Below are 22,091 nucleotides of genomic sequence, written 5' to 3'. Positions count from 1 at the left end.
CCCCAAAGAGAAACCCTAGTACTCGTTAGCAACAACAGAGTATTGTAAATTGAGGGCTTTCCTTTGCTTCTCAATGCATTTTGTTGATGGAGTTGCTTACTTAAGAAGAAAAGTCAAAGGGAAAAAAGAAGTATATACAGGAAAGGAATTATTGTGTCATATTCCAAATGTGTTTTGATCCAGACTCTCTCCTCCTTCTACCAACAGACTCAGAAGCAGAACAGTCATCAGCTTTTGTGAAAATCCCCCAAACCAAAAGCAATACCAGAAGATCATGTAGCAACCACTTTTTTTTTGTAGAAGGAGACCCACTGGGTGGGCATCCCAACAGGTGGGGAAGCCGAGCCCTGACCAGCAGCCAGGCACACGTGCTTCCCAGCCACTCGTCATGACACGCGGGCTTATGCGGTTGCATGGAGGAGGCTTTTCGATAGAAATAAAAATACTCACGCTCAGCCCGCTGCCATAGAGAAAATGCTTCTCACCCATACACATCAGATAATTCTCCTAAGTGACAGGCTTTACCTGGGAGAAGCACTGAGCCAAGCTGGTTTACACAGTCAATGATTGCTCATTCCATGAAAAAGGAAACAGGAAGGAGGGGAGGCTGGGGAAGGTTAGCTAGAAGCGCTGAGGTGCCTGTCAGCCAGCCGAGGGGAGCATCTCCTCCTGCTGTGTCTAGCACTGTACGTACCTCCCTTGTGGAGACACACAGGGGCTTCATCTTTACCTCCTGACAGCTCTTCAACACACACACACACACACACACACACACATTCATACACACACAGAGACACACAGAGAGACACAGACACATACACAGACACGCACAGACACACAAACACACAGACACACACAGACAGACCCCTCACACACACACAGACACACACAGACATACATGCTTTAACCTTAGTAAGTGCAAAAATGAATCAAATAAAAAAAAAAGGGTCTGGGGTCTGTTCTAGAAAGTAACTTTATATTAACATATCCCCGTTCAACTATCTATCTATAGCCTTTCAGGCAAAGCAGGATGTGCAATACAGCCCGAGTGTTTCTTGATTAGGTTTGCACATCTCATTCAATGACATAAGTCAAGAGAAATAAACCAAAGCGAGGAGTGACAAGCCAGGCACTCAGGATCAGGGGCTGCTGCTGGCCACATGCATAAAGTATTTCAGGAGAGAATCTTATCAGAAGATAGAAAGTACCCAGTGAAATGATACGGAAAATGTCTGAAGAAAACATCTCAAAATAAATGAAGTACTTATTGCTGAAAAATGAGCTTAGATCTCAACCAATTCCAAAGTTCGGAATTTACGGCACCATTCAGGCCTTTTCCTCTAAGTTTCTTGTCTCTTGTTTCATTGCACAACAAGGGATTCTTCATACTTGATATGAAATACAACAGGGCGATTTTTGCAGTAATAAACTCCACACACGCATGACAAATCCAAGCATGCAAAATGTTTAACATCCCAGTTCACAGATACTTTAGGGACAAAATCCGATTATGAATTATATGCCACAATAAATAGGGCTCAATGTTTCATAAAGCAATTTATAGTTCATAAAAATGACAAAATGTACCTGTCAGAGAGAGCGCGGAGAGCAGTTCTCTGGGCTGCCTGCTGGAAGAAAGAAAGGGCAGAGATGTTTATTTAATATTCTGACTTTTAAATTATGTGTTCAATCAACACTTAAAAAAACCTGCGTTACATTTTTGTCATGTGGCCAAATTGTAAACTACTAGCAACACAGCAGAGAGCCCTGTCATGTTATGAAACGAACATTCCTAAAGAGCCAACTGAAGCCCTGCAACGCACACCTGCCACCAGGGGCTGGGTTTGGGGAGGTGAGAAGTGTCCCACCAAGGTGATGTTGGACAGGTCTCAGGAAACCTGGTAAAGACCAGAGCTATTTTGCTTTTACTCTCTGAAATCGTTTTCCCATGGCCTTATTCTTCTTTCCTATAAGAAAAAAGACCAGTTTTGGATCCTTTGTAGCGTCTTTCCCAATGAATGTGTAATTTTTGACCCGGTTTTCATATTTATTGAAAAAGTCTCCACAGTTGGAAAATGGAATGCTGACTACAAATCTCACGATATTGTGGGATTACTGTTGTTTTAGGCATAGTCATGATATCATGGCAAGGATTTTTGAAAGAGTCTTTTAGATTTTCATATTAAAAAATATTTATGGATGAAATCATATGATGTTGGGATCTGCTGTAAGATAATCCCGTGGGAGGGAGCGCAGAGTGGGTGTGCACACACACGGAACAGGGTGGCCCTGGGGTGGGAACTGCTGGAGTCCGGGGATGAGCACACGGTGTGTGTAGGGGTTATTATAGTATTCTGGCCATCTCTGTATGTGAAATAAACCAAATTTTCATTTTGTATTGAAAATGTGTTGGTTTGGTTTTTGCTTTTTTACTCACTGAAGGTGGGACATGTGTGTGCATATTGAAGTCTTCCATAATAAAAAACTAAAAGTAAAAGTAAAACAAAAAGACCTCCATTTCTCCATCAGATTCTACCATTTTTGTACTTGTTTTCCTTTTCTCTGCCTATTCTAGTTTTCATTGATTTGTCTTCTATTACTGGACACTACAAGGCTAAGGAAGGCCCTCTGCACACTATGTTCTCTGTCCTAGGAGTCACAACTGGAAGGCCATAAGACCAGGCTTCCTCGGGGTGCACTGGGAAAAAAGGAGCATGCATGTGGCCCTTTTTTACCTTGCACATTTACTGTTGACGAGGGACACCAAAATACTTCTTGCATTGTTCCCTTATTACATTTAGATAGCAGACAAATAGAATCTTCAGGTTAGAAAAAAATGACCCATCAGAGTCATTATCCCTGTTACAGAAATAAAATATACCCTTGGTGATAGTTGCCTGTCCTTGGATTAGTCAGTCAGTCCAACATCTACCAAATCCCACTACATGGAGATTATTGTACTGGGCTCCAGGAGGGATAAAAATAAAAGTAGAGGGAGTCACTGTCCTGGAGAAGCTCATCCCTAGGTAGGAGGTCAGAACAGAGGTCCAGCGATGATTTGAGCACACTTTTGAAACACCATGAAAATGAAAAGATTAAGGCAGGACAGCGTTCAGAAGGTGCAGACATGGGCAGCTGCTCCTCAAACAGTGCCTAGAACTGTCAGCGGGTATCAATAACTATCTGCTGAGTAAACAGTACATGAATGAATCAGTCAGGGAATCCTTCTCTCTGAAATCTGAGCAGAATTTTAAAGACAGAAGAAACATTGGCAGTACTGGGCTAGATGGCAGGGCAAGGGCCTGTCCCAGCCTCTGGCAGCGGTTCTCCACTGGGGCACCCCTCACTGCCAACCCCAGGTGTCTGGAACTGAGTGGGGGTGTTTCCGCAGGTCACATCCATCAGGGAGAGCACTACTGGCTTTTGGTGCCTGGGGCCAGGGATGCTAAAGCCCTTCAAAGAGCAAGAAGGTCCCTTGGACGACGAGGAACTGTACCCTTAAAATGACAAGAGTGTTTGTGCAAAAGAACACTGCAGCAAATCAGGAATGACAGGGAGAGCTGAAAGAAGGGACACAGGGAATATAAGCTTCAGGGAACTGGAAAGAAATGGGTGAGAAGAACTCGGATAATTTCCACAAGTGACGTAACAACACTGATTTAGGAAAAACCATCACGTCTGTTGAACTGGGGAGGGAGAGTCTCACATCTGGGACAAGTTTTACCATTCGGTTATTATAGACCTTGAGTCTGGCCCTCAACTTACAGCTCAGTTTCCAAACTGACTTTTCCTTCTCTTAATGGGAGGTTGAAGGAGCCAGTGAACTTATGTCCAGGCTACTGTGGACAATCAAGGGGGCTATTGTCCCTTATTTGTTCCTGGGATTTCAGTGGATTAAGGCCCCAATGTCCTGGGGCATTGTAGAGTCACAGAATTAGTTCAAGAGAGGGAAGAATAGCATCTACCAATCGTTCTCTTGATGAGGGCGGCTGAGGCAGCAGAGTGAGGCAGAGGAAGGAGGAGAAGCCTCTCAGACACCTCTGAGGATGCTACTTCCCTCTCTCCTGTCAGTCCTTTCCCTGTGCTCTCCCAGAGAGCCAGCCCAGGAGCACGTGCACAAAAAGCAGCCGGCAGGTGACAGGTGGAATCACTGTTCACAGGTTTGTCTCCTGAAGAGTTCTCCTCTCACTCAGCAAGACAGCTTTCACTTTTGGCCTTGATACTTGCAAAGAACTTAACTCTCTACTCCTCACTCTGTTTGGCTGAATATACAAGAAGTGTTTTGAACTCTGCCAAAGAAAGGTGGCATGTATTCTTAGTACAGTCTCTTAACATCACCTCAGCAGGAGGCATCGGAGACTGACGCTTCCTGGAATAACAGAAATCATGAGAGATGCGACTGAAAGTTCAACAGAAATCTCTCGTGTGGCATCTGAATTTTCCCCCAGCTGTGGAAATAGACCAAGGCTGTCAATATTTAAAAAGTTTATTGACTCTTTTCTCTCCTGTCTCCAAGTACTTCCTGCTGTCTTCTGTGATAGGGAAACGGTGCATGTGGATGTGTAGCCTGTTGGAAAATGATTTAAAAAGTAAAAGCAAAACAAACGAACAAAAACAAGAAAGCAGCTGTCCCACCACCACTGGAGGGCCTATGCACTGACGCGCCCCAGGTGGCAGTACCTATCGACAACTCCAGGGCGCTGATGTTGGCCTTGTCCTCTAATATAAAGCTGGGTCAGAAGCTTGGAGTAAGGGCTGCTTTCCTTTAGCAGGGGGGTATGATGCTGGGAACAGAAGGTCCTCCTGGGCTCAGGGACCAGGCACCCACCAGTCACCAAGCAATGTCTTTCTGCAGTTCCTCACTTCTTATCTGTCCACATGATGTATGTTGCCACATGCTCAACGCTGCGGTACTTAGCACCAGAATTGCCTGCACCACTATTTTCTGATCAGAATCTGATCGTGTTATTTAATTTGCAGTTATTCTACATCATTAAAAACTTTACAGAGGACAACTCATTATCTATTAAGAAAGGAGATGAGAATATGTTAAATGTTTTAAATAATTCCCTGAGGAGGGAAAAAAAAGCATATGGCATTAGATTAAAATTGTAGTCATATACTAAAGCAAAGACCACCAAGATTTGTATGCGGCCACCTCTCTTAAAAAAAAAAAAAAAAAAACCTCTGGCATTTGCACACTATTTTATTTTACTGTTGGGGAATAATAAAACAAATAAACATTGGAATTAAATGGCAAAGAAAAAAATTACTTAGGTGACTCATGATTGAAGCCTGAAAAACTATTCAGTAAACTAGATGAATTGCCCAATTTCACTCCTTCAAGAGTTGTATTAAATTACAGCAACTACATTTTTCTCTTCCTAAATCTCTCATCATCTTCTCCTTGCAACTTTCCTTTTATTCAGCTCTCAGCAAAATAGGTTGAGTGGGTTAAGAGAATGCTTCATTGATCTTTCCTGAGTTCATTACTCATTCATGAATGACTCTGAAGCTCCAGTCTATGAGACAAAACAAGTTTTCTGCCAGAAATAGTCATTTTCCAGGTTCTCCTCAAGAGATGACATCTTTTCTCTGTCTTTATTATAGCAAGCTTGTTGCTTGGGAACATAATCATAGATTTTTCAGGTTTCAACGTATGCTAAATGAATTACAAGTCACAATCTGTTATTGAAGGGAAATCAAAGAGAAAATTAAATGCCCTTATTGTAATTGGGTCGAGCAACTTCGTGGATATTGGAGTGGGGAGGAAAACAAAGGAAGAAGTTGCAATGCAGAGGAGTCTCAGAATGATCTAATTTCTTACTTGACAGAAACAGAACTTATACCTGGACAGGTCTGTAATTCAATCTGAAGTACCTACTATGTGCAGACATTGGGCTTGGCTTGGGCGATGGTCAGATTGGACAAAGCTTTTGCCATATGGTGCTGAGGGTCTAGAGGTGGGGCAGACATGAAAAGTCACATACACACAAAACACTCTAGGTTAAAAGGGGAAATGCTGAAGAGGACAATGTGCTCTGAAACTGAATAATAAAGGAGACCCTGTTTGGAACGAGTGGTCAAGAAAGGCTAGCTAAGTGAGGAATAATAAAGCTGAGGCCTGAAGGGTAAAGGAGAATGGTGGGATCAGAGAAACGGGGTGGGTGGGGAAGGAAGGGCTCCAGGCAGGGAAAGGCTGGAAGTGGGCCTAGAGCCTGGCTCAGCTGAAGAACTGCGAGAAGTCACTGTGGTGTGCAGCTGAACAAGCAGTGGGGACAGTGGCAGAGCAAGATGAGGTCAATCCCAAGGGCTTTGGAGGTCAACTGAAGAATTCTGGATATTATTCACAGAACAATAGGAAGTCAGTGAAGGGTTCACATTAGGAGAAGTTGGGTGAAGCATGCATGGGACCTGCTTGTACATTTTTTGCAACATCCTCTGAGTCTATAATTAAAAAAAAAAGAATAGGGAGTGAGGCAATATGGCTTACATTTTTAAAATATCACTCTGGCTTCTGTGTGGTGAATGGATTTGGGCAGGAAGGGACAAAGTTTGAGGGTACTGTAGTGATCCAGGCAAGAGGTGTGCATGGTAGCAGTGGAGGTGGAGAGAGTGCACCTTGCATTTGCAGGTCTGATTGAGGGAACAGGTGACTGGGTGCGGCAGGCCCTGGGGGAGGCATTAGGAGTGAGGCCAAGGTTTCTGGCTTGAGCACTTGGTATGGATGGAGCTCCGCTTGTCGAGAGGGGCAAAAGACTGATGGTGTAGAAGCAGCGGGCAAAGGTAGAGTTTAGTTTTGGGTGTGTGAAGGTCAAGTTGCCTACAAGATGTTCAAGTGGAGACATTAAATAGGCAGTTGGGTACATGACACTGAAGCCATTAAATGTCAATCATCAATTACGTAAGAAACATCAATAACAGTCATGAAAAGGACAGCCTGAGGTTTCTGCATCTACATTTTGCTACTGTTCTAAGAGAAGCAGATTTAGGATTCAACTGGTTCGAATAATCTTTGTCTTTTCATTCCAGATGTGAGTAATCTCCATTTTTGCTATTAACAGTATCAGGTTTATTACGACGACAATAAAGGAGGTATCTCTGCAGCAAACACCTGTGTTCAGATGTTGTCTCCATATTAAGCTACCTGAATAAATGCCATCAGCTCATTTTAGTTCATTTAGCTCATTTGTGTTTTGCCGTTACTGAAGTGTGCTGTGAAATTTAGATCCAGTCACATATCTTTACAGTACAGAAGTTCTGTCTGGTAAGGCCTTACTTTTTTCTTGCTGTTCTTTTTCACATTGAGACTTATATTTATTCATTTATTTCACTGTTTAATTTCCTTCTACATCTATGAACACATTTTATGTGTCATTCTCTTAACTTTTATGCCACTGTTTTTCATTTTAGTTCAAATTAACGGGTCTCTTAACTTTTTATGTTGTGGGCTTCCATTTAGTGTTTTTCAATCCATTTAGTAATGTTTGCAAAATAAAGTAAAAACTCTTACTCCTCTTTATTTTTCACTCAGTAATAATGAGTACTTTGCATTTTCAGATTCCTAGAAAGAAATGCTGAAGCAATTTGTTCAGCAGACTTTGACCTCATCCTTTTCTCTATGGGTCAGGCAGAGTGAGAGATGATAATATAATTTTTCATCCAAATAAGAACATTTTTGAGAGTGAAAGGGGATGCCAACCAGACAAGAGTCAGAGACAAGAGGAGAAAACTTGGCTTTTCTGGGCACACTGGGCTGCACAGTTGCTCTGATAAAGAGACTCTGTGCAAATATCACTCGCTGTTTGTAGAACGTAGATCATAATGAGAAGGCAGAATTTCATGGGCTGAGGACCTTGTCAACAAAAAAAAACGAACAGCTGAATGGGGCCAGCAGAGGACAAATCACTCCAGTTCTTGGTGTCTGTTTAAGTCAAGCCAACGCTTGTGTGAATTTCTGGCTCTTTCCAGTTGCTCCTCCCTCTGCTTAGCTTCTGCCTGTGCTCTGAGGTCTAGCTTGTGCTTGTTACTGTACTCCTAGAACTCTCAGCTCTCGTTGATCCTCCCCTCCCTACACTCCTGGTCTGTAACAAGGGTTAGCACTGGGCTCTACTCATTCTTGGGGAGTTTGCTATCTGCTTTTGACAATTTTAGTTTTGGTTCCCCAAGTTCCTCATAAGATCCTAAAGGCAGAGATCCCAGCCATCCTCCCTCCATCTCCTTCCTCACAACCCACCACACTTACACGATGTGAGCAGGTAACTTCCGGGGATGACAAATACTACTGTTTGCCGCTATCTCCCATCTAAGAGGTTTGTTGAAATGCATTTCTTTCATAGCTTTAAATTATTTCTCTATTTTGCTTTATTTAAATACTAGGACACATAAACATTTGAAAAATGTTTGACTAACTCCCCCCTCCAACCTTTGTATTGTTTAGTATTGTTTATATTTACTAGAAATTTGAGGAAAGACGATAACAAACACTTATTGAGCACCTATTTTATCCTATGGAAAATGCTGATTAGAGTCAACCATGCCAGCTAATGTTTGCCTAGATAATGTCATCTCATAAGGGGGATCCTGTTACCAACTGACTGATTTGGGGGCCTTGTTTGAGGTCACATTGTCAGTGACGGTCCTAATTTGGCAAGTCAAATCTTCTGAGAGGGATTAAGAAAGGCACATTTGTTTTTATTGAGCATTTCCAGGACACTTTACTCACTAGAGATATACTATGAACTATTTGTGACATACACCACATGGCCCTCCCTGCTCCAAAGCACATGGCTCTTTTAGGCGCTGGAGACTTTTACCATCACAAAGGGAAACTCAGGGGCAGCTGCTATGAGTTAGGGACAAGAAAGGAAAGGTGTGAGAACAATGTGAGCGAGTCCCACGGGGGCTGTCCCTGTCAGCAATGACGGGCAGCAGACTCCACCCAGAGGGGCAGGGCTCCAGGGAGACCCTGAAGATACAAGGCACCCTTACATGGCAGGCCATACTGACCACTATGAGGGCACCATTATAAGTCAGAGGGGCCCAAGAGGATCCCTGCAGGAGGGCTGTGGGGCAGGCGGCGGGTGTGGAGCTGGTAAGAGGACAGTCTGAAGTGGGAGGATGATGCCAGGAAGACCGTGACCATGCATGAGGCTATTACTGTTTGCCACAGTGTGGGGTGGGAAGTAGCTGGGTGCTACCCAGCCCCAGGCCAGGTCCTGGGGAGCAGCTCACAGTTTCAGAGATGTGGCATCACTGTTCCACAGCAAGTAGCTGCTTTTCCTTGGGCAGCTGGACACTGCCCCATAAAGGGCCAGACGTAGGGAGGCTAGGTATCAGCTTCTTGAGGACAGGAAGTGCGTACCAGTTACATTACTCAATGACCCTTGGCGCAAGGTCCAACCAATAGTGTAGGGTTCACCAATGCTTGACAAAAAGTGTCACCAGATGACCAAGCCACAATGGTTAATCCCTGAAGGAGGATGGATTAGCCTCTAGCTCATTCATTCATTTGATTCGATCCCATTCCAAAAACCTTGTGTCAGAGGATGAGGCCACCAAATTAGTACATAGGCTTTGACTTTGACATAGATTCCAAAGTTTATTTGAGCTTCTGTTGGTACAATTACAACCAAGTATTCCTTTTGTTTTTTCCCCTAAGAAATGAACAAGGCAATATTCTGCTTTTAAATAGGCACCAACCTTCAACTGTCAATTACTCTTCTAGGGAAGAGAATGTGACAAATCTGCTGAAATATTATTTTGCTAAAAATCAAAATGGCACTCTCTATGATACTGTTTTCCTTATAAGAAATCTATTCTTTTTCTTGTGGTATTTTTTTTAGCAAACGCTTCTATCAAGGTATTAAACAAGGGACTATTTAACTATACATGACCCTGCTGGGCAGGTGGTAAAGTTACCAGTCTCTGTCCTGTTCCAAACATAACTATTTTGTCCTCCTAAAGACTATGTTCACAAAACTCAATTCCCATTAATCATGCGCTTGGTTCAATTGTTACCTATGTTCTTAAGATTTTTAGGTTGCTTTGGGGGAGAGATGATAGAGTGATACAAATAACAGTATGTAACATCTATCAAAAAGCCTTTGCATTTCAAACTTCATTTTTATTGTATGCATATGATACATAATGGCGGGGGTAAGTTTAAATTGTGGCCCCTTCATTTTTATTATTATTTTCAATGATCTAAGTAGCACATTTTCATTGTAGAAAAAATATAGCACATATAGTAAGAAAAAAATGAACAAACCAAAACAAAAACCACCTCCATCTCATGACTGTGGTGCTAGCTACCATTAGCAGTCTGGTGTGAATCTATGTCTACTTTAGATGTAACCCAAATAAATCAGGGCCATCTCGGGACCAGTCTGAGCATGGTGTGACATCTGAAAGAAACACAAATATGCTATGGAAGCCTTGAGAAATATTTTTAAGTATCAATGTCTCTTGACAAGAGAGGGCCAAGTGGGAAATAGACTGTAACATATTATAAAATCCTTCCAAATCTTCTTTACATACCTGCCCTTTCTAAGTCCCGTATCTTGCAGCAGTTGTCCAGTCTCTCTTCTCCTTGTCCCTCTGCCTCCTTCCCACCTCCTCACTCTCTCTCCTGAGACTCCAGACCACCATTCTCACCACCTCGTCCTCCTACCTTCTAGATCTGTTCCTGCATAATTAGCTCCCTGCCTTTTCTTGTATAAATCAACTCTCCCAACTTTTTCCTATATTCCTTTCTATCCTTTACCTAAATAAGTATTGGGAAAAAAAATTTCCAGCAATGAAAATAAAGAACATTTCTGGGGAGAAGGGGAAGGAGAAGCAGAGGAAGGGGGGGTGTTAAAATGTATACTTTAATAGTTTTATACTAATATATATTTATGTTAATAAATATATTTTATACTAATCTACTTTATTATTTTTGTCCAGTACATTAAGATAGTGAAACAAGTTTGGTCAGATTAGCTTGCCCATGGTCACGAGGCCAGTAAGGGCTCCAAAGAGCAGCCGGATTCTGCCTCAGCCTCACTATGGACTCTTGTGGCTGGAGGTTGCAAGAAAAGGGGACCAGATGAATTTTGAATTCTGCTGGTCTCAGTGCGAAAAGGACTGGTGGGATGCTGGGTGGACACTGACAGACACTAGGGAAAGCTTTACCTGGGGATGCTAACAAGGAAGTATAGGAGTTTATCTCTTAGACAGGTGTTGGCAAAGGAGATGGGAGGGTTTTACGTTTCTGAGATTCATCTCTTTTTTTCAAGAGGGTTACATCCTTATTGTTGATCTCAAAGCTTGCTAAGAACTCTGGGGTAAGAATTCTTTTTACCTTCAGGGCTCACCATGGCAGGGCTATAAAAAGGAAGTAGCTGTGTGGGTCAGGTCTGGGTGGGAGCAAAGATCACTGAGGATTCACCAGGCAAAGGGCACAAATCTACTGGTGCTGTTAGATGATGGTAAACGATTCAAGCTCAGCTCTCTGTTCTCAGAATCATGAGAGGTCTCTCATGAGGGTGGCAGAAACACTTGTCTTTTGGGACAGAGCATCGGCAAGGCAATTGTGCCTTCTAGGTGAGCATGTGTGTGTGCTTGTGCATGCACGCATGTGCTTGTCTGTCTAGCTATAATTTCAAAGTGATGGCACACAAACAAGAAGAGCCATCACACCAGCGCTGGCCGAGCTGCTCAGCAATGCTCTATAGGTAGAGTATGTGCATTTAAATTCCTGGTTCTTGGGAGTGCAAGGTTAAATTTGGAGTGTGGGTGGTGATGCTAGGACACTGTCAATGTGACGTGATCATTTGCCTTCTGGACAGCTGCCTTGGCCTCCAGGTCTCACTGGAATGGGCAAATCTGTTTTCTAGAGGTCCGTGACATACAGTTTTAGGGCCAAAAAAAAAAAAAAAAAAAATAGAAAGTAAATCACTGGTAGTAAATGCTAAGTTCTAAAATTGTTGGCTGACGTGTCCTTCCAGACAGTTCTAGCCTTGGTTGGATTTAATGCAGGGGAGATGATGTGTCATAGTGACCTGACTATGGGGTGACTGTATTCACATGGTTGAAGCTTTGCTTAAAGGTGATGCTGATGTGGCTTCTTAGCATAGTCCAGGCTAGCTGGTTATTTAGGTTCTGCCTGGGCAGCAGATAAACTGTCCCAGCACATAAAGACCTGTGTATGCAGGAATTGTTGCTTCCTGGTCCAATGTCTTTGCCCAATGAAAGCAGGTTTCATCATGACTTTGTGGCCTGCTCATCTGGGCTCTGATCATCCACATGCTCCTGGAACTCATCTCATAGGGCAATTTCAACACAGGCCAGACTTGAGCAAAGCCAGGATGGTGATGCCCATTAACGACTTTCAACTTTGGCCTAGCAGATGAATACTGGGATTAGTCATTTGCCACTTTGTTGAGTTTGCCAAATGCCTTTTGGACCTTTTAAAAAAGTCCTTATGCTACCTCAATATGATGCTTTGGTGGAGTCCTGTTCATTTTCCATTGGCCTTGCTAGGTCGTTGATTATTATGAATGCAACCAGGGCCTCAATTGTGGAATATAAATGTTCCTTTGTTTTTGTGTAGAGATAGATGAAAGTAACATAAATGTTTTCGTAGTTTTGTTAAAAATGCAACCTATGCTTGAAGAACCAAAATCTAAGCCTGCCTTTATGTTTCACTGAAACCTTTTTTACTCAGATAAAATAGCAGTACCTGAAGGTAAAAACAGGTTTGTGATGGTTAGGAATGATTCTCCTAACTATACTTTGCAAACCAGTTATATAAAAGAAAGCCAAATCAATTCTGAGCATGTTATTATTGGTGCTAGGATTTTCAGCTCTCAAGTGAACAGTGCTTTACAGTTTGCATGTGAAAGTGCTTTTACATATAATGCTTAATAATCACACGCTTTTCCTCAAAATGCCTTGAACTTTGAGAACAAAATCTAAGTTGAAGAAAGAGGTACCCAGAGAGATGATGGTGATTCAGACGTCCCCCAAGAGATATTCTGGCTAAGCCGAACCCTTGCACCTTTCTGGAGTGGAGACCACTATGTCTGGTCGTCTGACATTTTAGCCATCATCTGGTCCGCTTCTTAAAGATGGTCTTGTTTCACTCAGCACAATCTACTGGCTGCAGACCTGGTCAGGGTGGAACTGGGAAGTGCCAAGGGGGCTTGAATTACCACAAATGATTTTTCTCCATGTAGAAGCAACAGGCTAAGAGAGTCTCCTGAGAAAAGCTGGGCTTATGAGATAACCAGCCCCACTTGGACAAGATTTGGAAAAACATAAATAAAAACTCAAGTTTCCAACTGCATATCTGGACCAAACACCTGAATAACTACAGGTAAATCCTTTACTATATGACACCATTCCAGCCTGGGTATGAGTGATAGCACATACTCCAAGGAGCAACCACTCTTGAATGGTTTCACTTCCAAAAAGCTATTGAAGAAAAAACCATTAAAGTTACCAAAGAGCTATTCCTCCGAGCTAAATAGCAATGTCCTCTGGAGGGAGAATTCCACCACTTCTGCCAACCAGCATCCCTGAGGGCAGCTGTGTTTGAGAAGAGCGTGCCTATCAACTAATGACGCATGGCCCCTCCTGGTTCCTCAATGCAGAGTCTGTGATGGTGGTGCTGCTATCCACCATTAACAGCAACCTGGCTGAGTTTCAAAAATGTAGCTCCTTCTATGAATTCTTCAATTTAACAAAGGCTGTGGTTCCCCATTTTTGTGTTGTGTGTTTGCCCACATTTACTGAATTGTCTTTTAATTTCATATAATTTTCTCATTTTCCAGACTTCCATTCAGGGTCCTCGGGCTGAAACGAGGCACATCCCATGCCCAGGCTGGTTGGACACAACTAAACCTATAAAAATCTCAATCAGGTCCCAAGAAGAGCTCAGAGAAAATATTTTAGGAAATAGGGTTGTGAGCCTTTGTACATCTGTGCTCAGTGGCATTTAAGTTGGCTGACCATTTCAATTTTGGAAATTATAGTCCATTAACATGAAAAAAAGGCAATTATATATTTGTGTATTTTTTCCACCTATGCTTGTGATTTTTGCAAACATTTATAAAAAGTGTCATGATATAATAAAAGAATTGTGCATTCTGGTGACAGTGAAATTTTGTTTATAAAATACCATTACTTAACTAAGCTTCAGGACTATTAAACAAACCAACTCTTCTATGAAACATTTGAGTTTCACTGTGACCAAAGGTTTGAATACGTGATTATTTCATAAATGTCTGATAGGCAGTAGTTTTCCTTTTTTGTTTTTTACTTCAAAATATTATGGGGGTTAGGGGTGAATGAATATTTTTGGTTACATGTATCAATTTTGTTATGCTTGAGTCAGGGTTATAAGTGTGGCCAGTAATTTTCACCTAGAGTGATTGTTCTGTTTCCATATTAAAAAGAAACCAATTAGTCAGTATGATCAAATTGGGGATTTAGCTCAGGTACAACATTAATGCAAGCCTAAAAACAAAAAAACAAACATAAGGTACTCTTTTTTTATGTTGCTATGAGGTTTAATACATATAATATGTACTTTTTTGTATAGTCCTTTAGGGCAAAGCATTTCTTGGCATTGAAAATTTACTTAAAATTTTTGTGGTTAAATTATCATAACAAATATTATTAATGTATAATTTATCAAGACCAACAAGCCAGCCTCTTGCATGATGTTTGGTGCTTAGTAGGTATTCGAGACAATTCTCAGAATGACATTTTTGTAAAAACTGTGTAGTTCTTGTTTGGCTACAAATAACATCAACAATACACTTCATTTCTAATGTAGGAGAAACTTGATTTTGGAGCCTTGCCCCCAAACCTGGTCCTGATTACTGCTTCAACTCCTGTTTATATAATTCTACACAATTTTGGCAGGGCTCGAGAGCACATACCAGGGTGTTGGCTTTTATGAATCTCCTGGGATGTGAATGTCATGCTGCCTGGATGAACTCTGGCCACAAATCCCAGACAAGCACAATGACTCTATTTATTCAGACTTGGCTGCCTGAATGCAGATTGACTCTGTGGGTAATAAATTTTCACAGGCCAAGAACTTCACCATCAACCAAGCTGATCCTGAGAGGAAAAATGCATCTAGGGAAGTGGAGTTGGGCTGCAAAAACCTCCTATGTTTTTATTCCACGTGTGCATGTCATTCAGCTAATTCATTTGGTCACTGATTGACATGCACTGTTAATGCCTTCAGAGGTTCTTTTTGAAAGCTCTGCATTCTGTTATGCAATTGTCATATTAAAAAGAAACAAGGGAAAAAATGAAGAGCTCCCATTACAACTGGCAATCTGCTTTTAGTAGCACACCCAAAATGATGTGAGTCATTCAGTGACCTCTATGGCAAAAAGCAGAGAATTGAGATGGGAATGCTTCTTGTGCGACTCCACAAGAAACCAAAGGGAACAAAAAGCAATAACAGTAATTTTGTGCTCAGAGCAACCTCACCTACAATCTTGACATCTTGATGCAGCAAGGCTTTAGATTCTAAGAGACATGATTATTACTCTATGCATTATAAATAAGAAAATAATTGGCTCTTTCACTTGCAGATTTATGTTAATGACCTAGATATCTATTAAATTAATTGTGTGCTCTCCAAATATTGATTGGGGATTAAAAGGTAACTTTTCTTCATTGTGCGGGAAGTAAATTATGCCAATAGGGAAATTTCCCTCTACAGATTAGATCCAATGATCCCTGCCTGTAAAATTAAAATAGTCAGTTTAAGTGGATAAACCATGCTCATTTAAGGAGAAAAATGCAGTTACATAATTAAAATGAAAAGACTGCCCAATATGTATGGATAATGCAATTACTGGAAGCCGCAGGCATGTACGTAGCCATTCAATTTGGATCCCTGTTTCCTTCCTTTCCCTGAGCTATGTATTTGTCATCTCTGAAACACTTGTCTGTAGTTGACATTATCTCTGCTGCTCCTTGCTGAAAGTCTTAATGATGTGTCCCTCTCCTCATGTCTTAGCTGTAATAATCCCATCTGCATATTTGCTTATGTCCAACCTCCCAAGCTTTCCTTGACTTGAGAGGCAGAGCTCATCTTTTTGCCTAATGGGAAGATGTGCAATAATTCATCTCTCCCTTCCAAATCCATTAAAAATTTTCTTTAGTACTTAGTGTCTTTAGTAACAATTTTGTCTTAAGTCTTCTAATTCCTTCACATTCTTCCATGGAAACACTGGCCTTTGGAACTGTCAAACCCAAGAGTTACAGAAAGGAGATCAAACAAACTGCTCTGTGTATCACATCTCTTTCTCACCCAGACAAACAAGAAAGCTGATTCTCAAATATGTTGTGCTATTTCCAGTTGGAACCTTATCAAGTATGAAAACCATAGGTGCAACCATGAGATTATGCTTCCATTTCAATTCTATCTGCAAACTTTCTAAGTAAACAGTACAACCCCAGCTCTAGAGGTCACAGTCAAAATTCTGCTATCCTTGAAAGGGAAATCTATGGAGAAACCCATATTCCTGGTTTTGGAGGCTTCTGTCTGAGACAGCTTATGAAAACTTGTAACTTCCATATGACTTGATGTAAACATGTTTAAGAAGTGGCTAAAGACATTTCCATGGTGACCGGATAAGCGCTTTTCTCTCAAATAGGTAGGTTATTTGTCCATTTATCTATAGCCAGTTTATGATTTTGGGTCTTATATTTTTGTCATCTCTGCCAATACTTGTGATATTTGCACAGGGCTAATTTGAAAAATCATAGTTTTCAGTAAAAGAAATAAAAGTAGAGGAAAGGTCATACAGGAAAATGGCCGGTGGGAAATACTCTCAATTCAATGTAACATGCTTCCATCCAACAGATAGTTAGCACTTCGGCTGTGCCAAACACAGTCCCTGCCCTCAGGAAACTTCCAGTTTAGTTGGTAGAGATATTAGAAAAAGTAAACATATAATCTATAACTAAAATTATGGTGAAATTCAGGAAAAAAGACTAAGGTTACTGTGAGAGGGACTAGCTGGGGTCCAATTTAGATAAGGGGGAGGTCTCCCTAAGGGAGTGAAAGTTATGCTGCACCTCCAAGATGAAGAGGTGTTAGCCAGGCAAAGAATGAAGCAGTAGAGGCCGCTGGAGGCCTGAGGCAGCTGAGCCTGGCTTGTTGCAGGAGCTTAGCAAAGGGCCGAGCCACTAGAGTGCCATGAATGAGCTCATTGCAAAGAGGAGACATGGACAAAGCCAAAAAGCGCAGGGTAGTGCTGGCCATGCTGAGGGCTCTGGATTTTATCCCAAGTGGAATGGGAAACCTATTTAATATTTTAGACCAAGAAATTAGTTGATATGTTTTATATTTTTAAAAGATCACCATGGGAGGTTGTATTCTAGAGGGCAGGGAATAGAAATACAGTGTATACTAGACTGGTTTAGACTAGCCAGGATGGAAAGAGGTGGATGGACCCATATTTAATTCTGGAGGTTGAATTTATAGTATTTAGAGATGAAATGAATATGTGAGTGAGGAATAGTTAGTCATCAAGGATGAGTCCAATGTTTCTAGGCTTAAACAGTTGGGTGCCTGGCAGTTTTGGAAATGGGAACAATCACAAGAGGAACATGTTTGGGTGTTGAGTAGAGGGATGGCAAGACCAGAAGAACTGTTTGGCATAAACTGAATTTGAAATGCTTGTGAGACATCCAAGTGGAAAAGTCAAGTAAGTCCACAGTTCAGAAGAGAGTTCTGAGCCGAGGATGTAAGTTTAGAAATTGTCAGTATATAAAAATTGAAGGTCATGGGAATAGATGAGATCACCCAGAGAGAGTGGAGTGGGGAAGAGAAGTCACAAATAAATGCTGAAAAGTCTTCAATGTTCAAGATTAGGTAGAAAATGAACGTCAGCAAATAAACCTAAGAATAAACAGCTAGAGGGGTAGGAAACAAACCAGGAGAGTGTGATGTTAGACTGCTCAAAAGAAGTGGGCAAGTAATAGTTTTTAATGCTGTAAGTCTTCTAGCGAGACAAGGGACTGACCCCACGAGGCACGGTTCTGGTGGAGAGGTGGGGCATAAAGGAATCAAAAGAACAAATCTCAAGTAACTGAGAGGAAATGGGATGGACTTTTGATAGGAGCAGGGCAGTGTCTTCCCATAACAGGAGGGAAAGGGAGAGAGTAGTGAAGATAAAAGCAGTTGTGTGGATGTGGTAGTGGGGAGATTAGATTTTCCTGTTAGAAGCCAGTTAGCCATGCACTAGGGAAATGAAGACGAATAAGATACAGAATAAGATTCATGTTGTTCACTCAAGAAATTAGGAAGACAGAAAACTTATCATCATCATCATCCTCATATTATCCACTATTATAAATTCTGTGATAGAAATAATCATAGAATATCAGTGGGGAGGGGGAAGGATGGGTGGGGCAAAAACCCACCTAACAGGTACAATGAACACTATTTGGGTGATGGGCACATTTATAGTCCTGACTCAAGCCATAGTACCCCCTTAGTATTTTGAAATTAAAAAAAAAGTAGAAAAAAGAAAGAAATGATTGTAGAATATTAAGGGAGAAACTTATAAAATGACAGCGCCAGTGAACTGTTATAAATTACGCATATATAATGTAATACCTAGAATAGCCACTGAAAAGCTATATAAAGAGATACACACAAAAACATTATAGATAAATCAAAATGGAATCCTTCAAAATGTTCAAGGAACCTACAGAAAGGCAGGAAAAAGAAAACAAATGAAAAAACAAGTAGACCAAACAGAAAACAAAAAATAAAGTGGCAGACTTAAGCCTTAACAATAATTGATTGTTAAGCCTTAATCAATAATTACATTAAATGTAAATGGTCTAAATACATCAATTAAAAGACAGAAATTGGCAGAGTGGATAAAAATAAGACTTAACTATATTCTGCCTACAGGAAACTCATTTCAAATATAACAATATAGGTAGGTTGAAAGTAAAAGAATGCAAAGTTACATTATGCAAGCATTAATCAAAAGAAAGCAGGAGTAGCTATAATGATATCAGAAAAAGTGACCTCAGAGCAAAGAAAATGACCAGAGAAAGAGTGGGACATTACATAATGAAAAAGGGTCAATCTACCAAGGCACAGCAATTCTAAATGTATATATACCAAATAATAGAGCTGTAAAATATGTGAAGCAAAACTGATAGAATGGAAAGAAGAAATAAAAATAGACAAATCTATAATCTTAGCCAGAGACTTTAACACCTCTCTCTCAACAATGGACAGAGCAATTAGACAGAAAGTGAGAAAAGATATAAAAGAATTCAACAACATCAAACAACAGAAAATGACTGATATTAATAGAACACTTCATCCAACAACAGACTACATATTCCTTTAAGTGCCTATAAAACATATACCAATACAATATACTGGGCTATAATAAATCCTCAACAAATTTATAAGAATTGAAATCATACAAAATATGTTCTCTGACCATAATGGAACCAATAAATGTAAAATCTCTGAAATTAAACAACACACTTCTAAATAATCCCTGAGTCAAAAAAGAATTTTCATTGAACTGAATGACACTGAAATACAACATGTCAAAATTTGGGGATAAAGCTATGGCAGTGCTGAGAATGAAGTGTATAGCACTAAATGTTTACATTACAAAAAAATCAATAATCTCAAATCAATAATTTAAGTTTCCTCAAGAAACTAGAAAAACAGCAGAAATGTACCCAAAGCAAGCCGGAGAGAAAAAAATAAAGATAAGAAATCAATGAAATTGAAAACAGAAAAACTAAACAGAGAATATCAATGAAACAAAAAGCTAGTTCTTTGACAAGATCAATAAAATTGATAAACCTCTAGCAAGACAAAAAAAAAAAAAAAAGAAGACAAATGATGACTATCAGTAGTGAAACAGAGGGTAACATTATAGCTCCTGCAGTCATCAAAAGGACAATGAAGGAATAATACAAACAACTCTATACACATAAATACATAGACTAATTACTTGGAGAGCATGTATTACCACAACTTACCCAGTATGACACAGATAATATGAATAGCCCTGTAACTATTAAGGAAATAAATTTTTTTAAGTTTTAAAAATCGCCAGCCCATATGGTTTCACTGGAGAATTCTGCCAAAGAAGAATTAACATCAATTTTTACACAATCTCTTCAAGAAAAGAAAAGAGTTGGGGACGCCTTCTAATTCATTTTATAAGGCAAGTATTACCCCGATATCAGAACTAGACAAAGACACTCTGGGAGGCCGAGGCGGGCGGATTGTTTGAGCTCAGGAGTTCGAAACCAGCCTGAGCAAGAGCGAGATCCCGTCTCTACTAAAAATAGAAAGAAATTAATCGGACAACCAAAAATATATAGAAAAAATTAGCCGGGCATGGTGGCGCATGCCTGTAGTCCCAGCTACTTGGGAGGCTGAGGCAGGAGGATTGCTTGAGCCCAGGAGTTTGAGGTTGCTGTGAGCTAGGCTGACGCCACGGCACTCACTCTAGCCCGGGCAAAAGAGCGAGACTCTGTCTCAAAAAAAAAAAAACACTAGACAAAGACAGTAAAAAGTAGAAAACTTCAAACCAATATACCTCATGAACATAAAAAGGCAAATGTGTGGCAAGGACGTGGAGCAAATGGAATTCTCTTATGTTGCTGGTGGGAGTGTCAATTGGTACAACTATTCTGGAAAATGGTTAGAGACAATCTATTAAAGTTGAACATACCCACACCCTACCACTCAGCATTTATACTCCTGGGCATAGATCAGTAGACATGCTCCCATATGTTCAACAAAAGATCTATACAGGGATGATCATAACAGCTCTATTTTAATAGAGCCAAATATCCACATGTTCATCAGCAGTTGAATAAGTAAGTAAATTATGGGATACACACATAATGAAATAAGGTAACAGCCATGAAAATGAACAAACTTCAGTTATATGAAATAGAATCAACATAGATAAATCCCACAAACAATGTTGAGCAAAAGTAGTCAGATACCAAAGAGTACATGCTGTATAATTCCACTGATATAAAGTTCAAAAACAAGCCATATTATGCTATGATGTTGGAAAATAGGAAAGTGGCTATTCTTTTGGAGAGTGGTAACTGGAAGGGGACAGGAGGCACCTGGGAGGCTGGTTACATCTATATCTTGATCTGGGTGTTGGTTACATGGGGTTGTTCTGTGAACATTCAACAATTTGTATACTTAGGGTATGTGCCCTTTCCTCTATGTATGTTGCTTTCAATTATAAGTTGATAATCATGAACATATTTTTTGTCATTTATAAAAGTTTTTATCATTTCCATAAATAATATAAAAGCAAAAAATGCCTAATAGATCTGGTGACATGAAGATGATGGGTGACCTGAAGTTCTGAGGAAGAGGCAGGCCTGGGGGATCTAACATTGATTCCAATTTTATAAATGAAGACATTGAAGCAGAGAGCAGTTCGGGGGCTGGGCCAAGGTTGCAAAGCCATGAGTAACAGAGCAGGGATTTGAACCCCTGGGGCAGGGCTGCTATACTCTTAATCGCTAAACTAGACTGTCTCTGAATCTTTAAGAGCACAAAGGCAATGAGGAGAAAAGGAAACATTAGGTAGGAGTGTTGAACCACACAAGAGTCTGAGGCTGTCTGAGGAAGGGCAGACAGGTGTAGCAACTTGAAGCTCTTATGGATATCTCTTTATTACGGTGGCTATACAGGCTAGTCGAACCAATATTCACAAAGGTAACCAACCAGATATAATGTAAGAAAAGGTTAAGGATCTTAGCATCATGTTTATTGAGGCAGGGGGTTTTCTGGGAAAGATTTTGGGTTTAAAGGACAAGGTCTGATTACACCTGGATCAGAACCAAGAACCAGATATAAAACCATCCTCATATAGTCTGCTTTGACAAAGCAGACAAAAACATACACTGGGGAAAAGAATCCCTATTTAATAAATGGTGCTAGGAAAATCGGATAGCCACATGTAGAAGACTGAATCAGGATCTACACCTCTCACTACTCACAAAATCAACTCATGATGGATAACAAACTTAAACCTAAAGCATAA

At 40.6% G+C, this 22,091-nt stretch overlaps 1 protein-coding gene across 1 annotated transcript in view; it reads right to left on the bottom strand.

The window, feature by feature from the left end:
* The window catches only part of AFF3 (AF4/FMR2 family, member 3), a 506,791-nt gene that overhangs the window by 75,566 nt on the left and 409,134 nt on the right, over window positions 1-22,091 (bottom strand). Inside the window, exon 11 of the mRNA XM_012641885.1 lies at window positions 1,588-1,628. Within this exon, the coding sequence (XP_012497339.1) occupies window positions 1,588-1,628 (41 nt within the window). The remainder of the gene's footprint in view (window positions 1-1,587; window positions 1,629-22,091) is intronic.

Source organism: Propithecus coquereli, unplaced genomic scaffold (assembly GCF_000956105.1).
Source record: "Propithecus coquereli isolate 6110/MARCELLA unplaced genomic scaffold, Pcoq_1.0 Scaffold171, whole genome shotgun sequence".
NCBI lineage: Eukaryota > Metazoa > Chordata > Mammalia > Primates > Indriidae > Propithecus > Propithecus coquereli.
The sequence above is the reverse complement of the archived record's forward strand: the minus strand, read 5'-3'. Positions and strand labels throughout refer to the sequence as shown.